Source organism: Chiloscyllium plagiosum, chromosome 13 (assembly GCF_004010195.1).
Source record: "Chiloscyllium plagiosum isolate BGI_BamShark_2017 chromosome 13, ASM401019v2, whole genome shotgun sequence".
In the NCBI taxonomy this organism is placed as follows: Eukaryota; Metazoa; Chordata; class Chondrichthyes; order Orectolobiformes; family Hemiscylliidae; genus Chiloscyllium; species Chiloscyllium plagiosum.
Window position 1 is genome coordinate 72,350,830 of NC_057722.1, and position 11,050 is coordinate 72,361,879.

Genomic DNA, 11,050 nt, shown 5'->3' on the forward strand with positions numbered 1-11,050 from the left:
ATTATTGATAAGCAAGAAAGTGCAAGATCAGAAGTAGGTGGAGTGAGGAGATCAACTAGTTTGAATAGTGGAGGAGACAGACAATGAGTAAAAGACAATGGGAATGGAGTGGGGAAGGGGGTTTCCTTGAGTCACGTCATCCTTGTTCAGTGGATGAATTCAATACTTGGAGGATTTGTGCAGAAGGCAGGACATGTTCTCACTGCTTGGATCCCAGGTACAGACTGACACAACAGCTATAAATCACAACTACTATACTTCATCATTTGCTGCAAGTCCTTTGATGCTAACAGCAGCACTTGGGATACAATTTTAATTTAACCTGCTCTTTGTGAAGCTGGTAGGATTGAGTATAATAAATGCAACCACCTGATATCCCATTGTTGAAGTGCTCCTGTGTAAATCCAGTATTGCACCCAATTTGATCAGGGCCCTTAGGGTAAAACCATCCCTTGACAAGATTTCTATGGCAGGTCCCTGTGTCACTCCATTCACCTTAGATTTTAGTGGGGTTTGATGGGAATATGGAGATCATAATGCAAACAGGCTAGTCCATGATCTCATTGAATAATGGAGGTGGCTTGAGGGACTGAATGGCCTGCTCTCGCTCCTCTTTTCTCAGTTCAGAATTCCCCCCACTTGGCCACAAGGATCTGGACAAATTCCCTGGAAATGGCATCTCATGGGTCATTCAGCAGGATGAACCTTTCCTTCTCCCAGCCCGCCTGCCTCCGACTCCAGCCAACACTGGAAATCAATAGCAAGAGCCTTTTGTAACCTCAAGCTTGACTTTAGCTGAAGGGAGCTTCCATTTGATCTATCCCAGCTTCTCCTTCCATTCAGTAGTCTGGTGGCTTGGCTCTCGAGATTAAGGTCCTTCAAGATTCTGGAAGATGAATCACTATCCCTCATCTCTGATTGACATGGTGGTTAATGGCAATGACACTGGACTTGTTATTCACTAGGCCCCAGGGTTATGGGTTCAGATCCCTTCCCGACAGCAGCTGTTGGAATTTAAATCTGACATCTAAATCCAGATTGTAAAGGTTGTCTTAGCAAAAGTGACAGCCGTAAGTATTTTGTTGATTTCCTTCATGAAGGGAAATCTGTTTCCTTACCGATTAGGTCTATTCATGAGTCTGGACCCAAAGTCATGTGGCTGACCCAGCAATGCTTTGACATGGCCCTTGGCTGATGGGCAATATTCCATGAAAGCAGAGGATAAAAATTGATTTTAGAGCTCAACTCCACAAAAGAATGAAATACATCGATCAGAAAACCCCCGCACCAAGATTTTAACGTTTTCTCCTATTTCCTTAGGTCATATGAAGTGGGAAAACAAAAGCATTTTTTTTTTTTTTACACAAATCAGAAGTGTGATTAACCATCAAGAACAAATAAAGAAACAAGAAAGGTACCCAGAAAAATCAAATTATGCAAGACTGAGTTATTGGACCGCAAAGTTTAGCATGTTTTTCTTATTACACAACACCAGCAAGTCATTTACGTTTCCTGTTGCCAGTGAGTATCAAGCTAACAGGCTTTCCACTCCTTACCTGGTGGGATGAAGGCTGTTTGTTGGTGTAACTGCATGTTTGCAAGGGCCTGTTGGTATTGGAACACACCAGCATTAAAGACAGTCGTGGCACCATTGGCTTTTTCTAGTGCAGGTCTCTTTGGTAAAGGGGGGAGGACACCAGGAGGAAGACCCTGGAAATGAGAGGTGAAGTAAGAGAAAATTGGGTAAAACAAAAAGAGCGAAGGAAGAGAAAAATGAGAGAGAAAACAACAAACAGAAAGAAAACAACACACGATCAGTACAGAGTGCGAAATACAATGCCATCATTTACACAATTCTAGCCGTCTAGCAAGCAAGCAACAAGATTACTACCTGAGACAAGACAGTAAAAATAAAAAAAACAGAAACAATATTTAATAGCAAGCATTACTCCATAAATTATTTTAAAAGAAAATCAACAGAAATATTTAAAAATAACTACTATTTATTACTATGTGTCTTACACTTCACAAAACTTACAATAAGAGATGCGATACAGAGGCAGAAAGCAGCACTGCCAGCTCCATGACGTTCAACATTTAAAGCAATGTTAACTACCATCTTTCAGAGCGATTAATAAAATGAATATCTAGAAAGTGAAATGATAAACCCACAACTTTAACCCCCAAAGCAAAAAACTTGACATGCAACTCATGCAGGTACCGAAACATTGAGTAACAAACGTTTACGCGTTACAAACTTTTTAAACAAAAGTAAAAGCCATGCCAACCAAATAAGTACAGAATTATTATGAATACATCGATTTAACATCTCCCAATGTTATGTCAGAGGTCTGGGCAATCCACAGGTGATGAACTGAGTGTGGTACTTCAGTTAACACTATGGTTGCAAAAACCAATTTATTTTGGAGGGGGTGGGGGCGGGGTTGGGGTGAGAAATTTTGTCACAAATTACCCTTTGGCCCCTTTGAAATTTTGAGTGAATGACGTTATTTTCTTGATGGAACTTTATTCCCGTGTGAATTTCTCAAAGCAGATGGTGCCACAGTCAATTTATCACCGCCCTTTACCGTTTTGCAACAGAAAATAACACATCAATACTGATTTTCTTTTCTCGTTTCCCCTTAAATAAATGTTTTAAGTCATAACTTGTAACCCTATTAAAGCTACATGCCAAGCTAAAAGGTGAAAGGTCATAGTACCAGGTCAAAGGTTGCCTCGAGGGGTCGCTTCAGTGATTTGACAGCCGACTGAGTCTTAATTAGCAGGCAGCGAGCACATGGATGGCAATGGGCCAATGGGGTTCAAGCGCATTAACATAAACAGCAAGCAGAGGTGCATCATGGGGGCAGCAGTGCATTGGGAGGGGGTGAGGAGAAAACAAATAAAAAAAAACAAATCATCGGAATGCCATATACAACAAATAACAAGACTAGGCATGCACAATAAAGGCACTACTGAGTAGTTATTGTGAGGCTAAGGGCTTTTACACATGTATCATTAATTACAAGAACACTATCCCATTGAAATGAGACAGAGCCTGTCTGCTGTGTCCTCTGGTACTCCTAGTCTGGGCGGCTGTACAGGCTTGAACATAGTACCAGACCCACCCCCACCCCCATCACGTTAATCATGTTACGTACTGGTACAGATATCACACAACAAGGTTCCATTGCAGCCGAGTAGACACTGTAGTTATTTATTTAATCAACTGGTTTGGACATCCACCACCAAGGGCAGGTGGGACTTGAACCTGGACCTCCTGGCCCAGAGATAGGGATACTACCACTGCAGCACAAGACCCACCCAACCCCTGTCCACAGTATACATGCTTATGCTTACATATTATTTTCAACATTAACGCATTGAGGGAAATACACAAATTTAGCCTTAAGCAAAGAAAGGGGTGACCGAGTTAAAAGCAACGATGAGCAGTCGCCTCAGTAACACTCCTGCCTTTACCAGTCCTTCACTCGACGACAGAGGGGAGAGCGCAAACAATGAATTTAAAGGGTGCAGCACACACACAAAAAAAACACGACTGCAAATCACGTCGCCAAATCACGTTTCTGACTGCGCTGAACTATGAAGAGACCATCGAACCTCACCCAGCCCAACCCCGCGCCAGTGTGGTGACCGGCTCCTTTAACATCGCCTGCCGGCCACGCACACTTGGTTCGGAGCGCGCTTGCCCCACTCACCATGGCGGCTGCGGTGGCGGCGGCCTGGGCAGCCGCTGCCTGGTTCACTTGGTGCTGCGCCGCCTTTATCTTGGCCTGCAGGTGGGCCGGGGGGTGGAAATACTTGCACTTTTCCCGGGAGCAGCGGCCCTTGATGTAATCCATGCACACGGTGACCGTGTTGTCGTTGGTGTCCACCATCGTGATGTCCGCCGGGTGGGCGAAGCGACAGTCGTTTTCGCCCCGGGTGCAGTTTCCACGCTGGAACTCCCTGCACACCTGCAGCAAAGAAGTCAACCGCATCCATGTAAATCCTCCTTCAATCCGCTGCAACTTTCAACCCGTCCAATCAGAACAAAACAAAAACAACCAACAGCAACAAAGGAAACACAAATGGTTCCAAACCCCATGGCCAGCTGACCATCGCAAGAGTTGGAGAAAGAGTAAAATAGCTCAGCTACGTGGACGAAGATAGACCTGGGAGATTGTATTTTAACAGGACTGATTGAACAGGGCAGGGCTCTTGCCCTGTGAAAAGGGACAGCTGAATATGCTAAGCGATTTCCCAAAACTGCAAACAAGTGTTTCGAAGGACAGTTGTGAAGAAGCTGTTGCCTCTTGTAGAACATTCCTAAACTAGGAGGCATAAATGTAAGGCAGTAGTGGGTTATTGTTCGTTCAAGGAATCTGGATTGCTATGGTAACGTTCACTATTGCACTGGGGCTTGGTTAGTTCAGTTGGCGGCAAGGCTGGTCTGGGATGCAGAGAGATGCCAGCAGTGGGGGTTCAACCCTGGCACTGGCTAAGGTTGCCATGAAGTCTGTGCTTTGTCAGTATTGCCTGGTGTCAAACTCACCACCAGTTATCTCACTCTCTAATGAGAGAGCAGCTTTGTGGGATTGGGGCAACTACACCGGACTGGAGCTACGGATAGTGATGGTTAATGCTTCAACTTTCTTTCCACTACATGGCTGACCGGGAATGTCTCTTTCTATTATGGCCTGCCATCGCCATGTGTGGGTGGATTTACACATACCAAACCTGTTTGACCATATATGACTGCAGCTTCTTTTGGCCATCAAATCCTGGAGTGGGGCAACTTCAGCTCGGTGGTAAAGATACCAACCAGTGCACCACAGGATATCCATTAACTGAAGATAGTTAATCACAAGTCGAACAAGGAATGAATCAATGTGGAGTTGGAATCTGTAGAAGCCACTACCAAATGGAGTGGCTCAGAAGAATAGCATCGACCCATTGAAGGGTGGGGGGAGGTGGTGGAATCAAATAAATACAAGGGAGAAAGTGATGGGAGATTATATTGATAGGTTGGGATGCACTAGGCTGGGAGGAAGCTCATGCACAAGGTAAAACATGAACGGTTTGGGCTCAATGGTTTGTTTCTGTATTGTTAACTTGATGTACACGATCCAGTCAAAACAAAAAGAAAATATTGCAAGTTTTAAAAATGGCGGTAAGAGATGACACTGAGGCCTCACGGAGATTGTTGACACAAATTGGACCAAATGAAATTCAAGGCAAATGATTGACCTGACTTGTAAATGGTTGGGTGAGAGGCAAAATAAAGACAGTGGATAGCTACAAGAATTAGCAGAACATGACCGTTGTCTTCCCATAGGAATTTTTCATTTTCATTCATGCGAGGTGGGCATTCCTGGCCAGGCCAGGCCAGCATCTACTGCCCATCTCTGATTGCCTTTAAGCAGGTGGAGGAGAACTGCTTTATAAGTGGGGGTGTTCATTTTGGTTGGAAAAGGCTGAGGGTTTGGAAGATGCTGACAACAAAGACTTATTGAGTTGCCACAATGCTTCCAGGAGATGGTACACATCCTGCAACTGTGCACTGATGGTGGAGGGGGTTAAATGCTTAATGTGGCCAATGGGTTGCCAACAAAGTGGACTGCTTTGCCCTGGATGATGTCGAGCTTCTTTGATCTTGTTGGAGCTCCAAGTAAGTGGACTGTATTCTGTCACACTCCTGAATTAAACCTTGTAGATGGTGGACAGGCTTTGGGAAAGTTGTGAGTTGAAGTTAAATCCAATCAGGAATTGAAAACTAGCTTCAGCAAAGGGGGATGACTACGACAAAATCGCCATCAAAACCTGTTATTAACAACCCATCTGGTTCCCTTTAGGGATGGAAATCTGACACCTTTACCTGGTCTGGCCTCCATGTGAATCCAACCTTATTTGCTCTCTCAAATGGCCTGAGTAAGCAGTTTGGTTTAAAAACAAAGAGGTACGTTCAACAAATGCTGGTTTTGCCAGAAACACCCATATCTCAAGAAAATGATAAAGAAAAGTCGTTTTCGTATATAAAATGCACAAATGGTCACTACTGTCTAATGTTAAAAGACCAAGTTTTCCAAAATCCAGATATGGGAGTATCAACTGTTACGGTTTTCCTGTTGCCAGTTCCTTCTCTGTATCTTGCTTTCACGAGAGCATACACAATGTAGCATTCTCCAAACCACCTCAAAACTACCCTGTTGGAGCCATGACCAGATTGACAAATCCCTGACTGAGGAGTTAGAAAATCGTCTCCCTTCTTCCAGCAATTCTTGATTCGTTAAAAGCTCAGTAAAAGTTGAGTCACCATAATCCCACTCTCTCCGTCAAGAGAGGCGACCAGTAGTGGTTTAATCTGAGCGTCACCACACCCAAGGTTGAGAAGTCAGGCTGTTCATGGTGACTTCAGCCAGTGTGGGAACGGAACTGGTCTCACTCTGCATTGCAAAACAGCCATCCAGCCAACTGAACTAACCCCCTCAAAGCTCAGTTTGAAAACCTAGCTTAAGCTTCCTCTGCATGCTCTGTTTTCCAGTCAAACAACAGAAATTCGCCATGAACAAGAAGCTCCAATTGAAGAATTATATTCTGCTCAGGTGACATGAGCCAAAACACCTCAATGTCAGGGGAGGCGGGGCATAGCAGTAATATCACTGGACTAGTCACCTGGAGGAAAATAAAGGCAAAATACTGTGGCTGCTGGAGCCCTGAAATTAATCAGAGAGTGCTGGAGAAACTCAGCAGGTCCGACAGCACCTACACAGAGTTTCTGTTTTCAATACTGGTAACCCCAAGGCCCTGGCTTCCACTCTGGGAATTTGGGTTTCAATCTGAATGGAGCAGTCAATTCAAATTTTAATTCACTTCATAATTCCAGAAAGGGAAGCCAGTCGTAGTAATAGTTACCATGACTCACAGCAACGCGTGCCCTCTGAAACGACAGCCTAGCAAACCACTCCGTTCCAGGGTAATTAGGAAGGGGCAACAATTACTAGCCTTGCCAGTGGCACCAACATCCCACTAGTTACAAAAAAGCATGGCATAATGCCTCTGTCATAGAAGTGACACTCTGTCTGCCTGACTCCACCTTTTTAAGTCTGTGTTCCCATTTTCCTTCCTTAAACCTTTAGGTCACTCCACCTCGTTCTTCTGTTTTCAGCTATTCCTAACTCTTTTAGTTGCCTAACTTAACATCTTACATCCTTCTGATGTCTTACTTCATACTGGATTCCAGATAAATCTAAGTTTATGCTGCCATGGCTAATTTCTTAAATTTGTCACATGTGCAAACCCAATAGTCACTCTTTTTGCTCATGTGCAATAAAATTTTCTTGTTGCAAGATTTGGAAAACAATTAGCGGGTACAGAAATATTTATAGTGTAAGCTGCATAGTAAATGGCTGCCAAATGTTGACAAGATTGAACGGTGAAGTTCTCAGCATGAAATTATCTCCCATTCTTTCCAACATAACATTAAACAAAGACCTCACCTGCTCTGCCAGGAGGGTACAAGAGGGTACATGGCATTTTTTAAATAAAAAGAGGGGAGTTTTAAAGTGTGCCGGACAATACTTATCCCTCACTCAACATCACAAAAAGAGATAATCTGGACATTATCTCATTGCTGGATCTGGGAGCTTGCTGTGCACAAAATGGCTGCCACGTTTGCTGTCCTCCAGCAGTGACTCAATTTCAAAAGTATTATGTTGGCTGCAAGTGATTTGTGAGATCACAAAATCTTTCCTTTCACAGCTGATGGCTTCAGGGAAATGACCTGAGTCAATTGGTCCCCTGGAAAACCACTGAAACGTTGCAAGATGCTCTGGGTTTCGGTCGGGGGGTTGTGTCACTATGGGAACAGAGTTTGTCCTTTATCAGGTAAATAAAATCACAAAAACCAGCCTTCCATCCATTGACTGCCTACACTTCCCACTGCCTCGGGAAAGCAACCAACCCCTCCCACCCTGGTTATATCTTTTCCACCCTCTTCCGTTAAGCAGAACACGCACCGACAGATTTAAGATCAGATTCTTCCCTGCCATTATCAGACTTTTGAACAGACCTCTCATACCTTAGAGCTGACCTTTCTTTGCACCTTCTCTGTAGCTGTAACACTATATTCTGCATTTGGTCCAATAACCTGTTGTACTTATGTAATGTATGATTTGTCTGGTTAGCATGCAAAACAATACTTTCAGCTTTACCTTGGTACATATGAAAATAATAAATCAAATCAAATCATATTTAAGACACTGAGTATTCAAAATAGGAAGGCTTCACTTCCTATTTGTATACTTCCATTTCCAAAACTGAAGGGATTTTGAGTAGTAGTGAAACCATTTCTTGGTTTTTGATTAAAGTAAGCTCTCACAAATTGCTAATTGGTACAGCGTTACCACATCAGTTGCGATCAAAACCACCAGCCAACAGACCATTCCACTGAATGTTTTATAGAGTATCTGAGCTGCAATTAAGTAATTATTTGTAATGCTTCAGATCAAGTAATTATAACTGCACTATGAGAAACATTGAATCCAGTCTCGTTGCCAAAAACCATTAATGCCAGGAGTACATTATGTGTGCAGAAACAAGAAAGAAGTACATCCTATCAGGTAAGGTACATTTCTATCTCCTTGTTAACGCTCAGAGTCATAGAGCTATACAGCATGGAAACAAACTCTTTACTCCAAACTCGTCCATGCCAACCAGATCTCCTATATTAATCTAGCCCCATTTACCAGCATTTGGTCAAATCCCTCTAAACACTTCCTATTCATATACCCATCCAGATGCCTTTTAAATGCTGTAAATGTAGCCAAATCCACCAGTTTCTCTGGAAGCTCATTCCATACAGGCACCATCAGCTGCGTGAAAAAGTTGCCCCTTAGGTCCATTTTAAATCTTTCCCCTCTCACCCTAAACCTATGCCCTCTCATTCTGAACTCACCCGCCCCAGGGAAAATACCTTGTCTATTTAGCCTACCCATGCCTCCCATGATTTTATAAACTTCTATATGGTCACCCCTCAGCCTCTGACACTCCTGGGAAAACAGCCCCAGCCTATTCAACCTCTCCCTGTAGCTCAAATTCTCCAACCCCGGCAACATCCTTGTAAATCTTTTCTGAACCACTTCAAGTTTAACAACATCCTTCCTGTAGCAGGGAGACCAGAATTGAACACATTGAACTTATCATTAGACTATCTTTCTCCAATGCCCTTTAATCACTGCTGCTTGAGCATTTGTGCTGAGTCAGTTGGACCCTTGCTTTGCAAAATGGATCTTATACTGGTGGCATGAACTCAAGTGTTCAAGATTTGAGGGCAGGTGCCTGTCTTCACCTTTGAGCCCAACTCATTAGCCAAGATGCTTTGTCCTTCAGTCAGTCTGTCGGCTCTCTCTGACACAGTGAAGATAGTTCATCACCTTACAGCACAGCTCTATGTCACAATTGCAATTCTGTAAAGGGTGGGGACTGGTGAAGAATGCAGCTTTCCTGACCCAAGCTCCTTCCAATATTGTCCCAGCAAACCAATGTTGGCTCATAAAGGCCCTTCAGCCCATCTGATGTCATTCCTCAGTATACTCACTTACTCCTCTTACCAATGCAACATCTCCAAATTAGTTTATAAATGTGTCCATTCTCAATTTTTCAAATATCAGCCTGTTAATACATTCTGGCTGCTGAATTCCACAAAAAAACCCCACACTAACATTTAACATTTACCTTTCAGAGACATGACCTTTGTCCCACTGGTCCTCCTGTCTTTTTGACCTGAAGGTCCATTTTCATTAGGCACAATGTCTTTGTATGCTATAGTTTTAAAACACTGCTTCTTATCAATCTCAATATGTGCAGTTTGTGTATCTGGATGTATGTGCGTGTGTGTGTGATTTTGTGTGTGTGTGTGTTTGTGTCTATGTACGTGTGTTTTCATGTCTGTTATCAATCTCAATATGTGCAGTTTGTGTATCTGGATGTATGTGTGTGTGTGTGTGTGTTTGTATCTATGTACGTGTGTTTTCATGTCTGTATGTGTGTGTGGGTGTGAGAGAGAGAGATGTTTGTATCAATGTTTGTGTCTCCATGTGGTATGTGTTTCCATATGGTGTGTTTGCATTCATGATTGTGTCTCTGTGTGGTATGTATTTCTTGTGTGCGCGCGCACGCGTGTCTGCCTGTCTGATTATTGTCTTTATCTGTGAGTGGTGTGTGTTTGATTTAATCTTTTAGTTAATCAATTTAAATTAATTAATTAAAACTCTAATTTCCCTGTTTATGTGCTCAATGGAAGTTTGGAGGAAGTGAGCATTGGTATCAATTATAATGCTCAGCAGTTCAGTGACAAAATGCCATCACCACAGGGTTCCGATGTTGTACTCTGTCACTTCCTCATCTGCATGCTGTTCTCTGGCAGTGCTATGGGGAGAGATTGTACAAATTGGTCTGTTTACCCGGGAATTCTGAAGGTGATGGGGAGAGATGACTGAAGTTTTCGTAATATTAACGGTAAGAGACTGGGTAGGCAAAGATGAACGGTTTTCACTGGTTGGGGATTCCAGAACTGGGGGGGCATAGTCTAAAAATTAGGGCCAGATTCTTAATGAGAGGTGTTAGCAAGCACTTCTACACAGCAAGGGTGGAGGTTTGGTTGGCAAAGAGACCGAGAGTCCATTGTCCATACATCTCAGTTCATCTGAAGCTCCAGAGACCCATCCTCTCTTGGACCAAGACCTGGCAGCCAACAATCACCCCTGTCCTCAATGACCTACATTGTCTCCTGTACGCCCAATTTTCTTTCCTTTCAAGTTTACTTTCTCACCCTAATTTTGAAACATCTCCACAGCATCACCCATGACTCTGTGTCTCCTTCAGTGTTAGAACGATTGGACATCGTAACCTTGCTGAAGGACTGACAATAAACTCTGTCTGGACTTCATTACTAAGCTCCTCAATCTCAACTGCCACTATTCCTTAGGGAACATCTCCGGGACACCCGCACCAATCAATCACACCGCCCCGTGGCCCAACATTTCAACTC

The 11,050-nt window shown here is 43.4% G+C and overlaps 1 protein-coding gene across 11 annotated transcripts in view; it reads right to left on the reverse strand.

The window, feature by feature from the left end:
• Positions 1-11,050, reverse strand: part of mbnl1 (muscleblind-like splicing regulator 1) — a 238,329-nt gene that overhangs the window by 21,813 nt on the left and 205,466 nt on the right. For 6 of the 11 annotated variants that reach the window (XM_043702714.1, XM_043702715.1, XM_043702710.1 and 3 more), the window contains 3 exons: positions 3,720-3,977; positions 2,721-2,774; positions 1,557-1,710 (listed from right to left, as the gene is read on the reverse strand). In XM_043702714.1, the coding sequence (XP_043558649.1) occupies positions 1,557-1,710; positions 2,721-2,774; positions 3,720-3,977 (466 nt within the window). The remainder of the gene's footprint in view (positions 1-1,556; positions 1,711-2,720; positions 2,775-3,719; positions 3,978-11,050) is intronic. The other 5 variants (XM_043702713.1, XM_043702712.1, XM_043702711.1 and 2 more) reach the window with 2 other exon arrangements.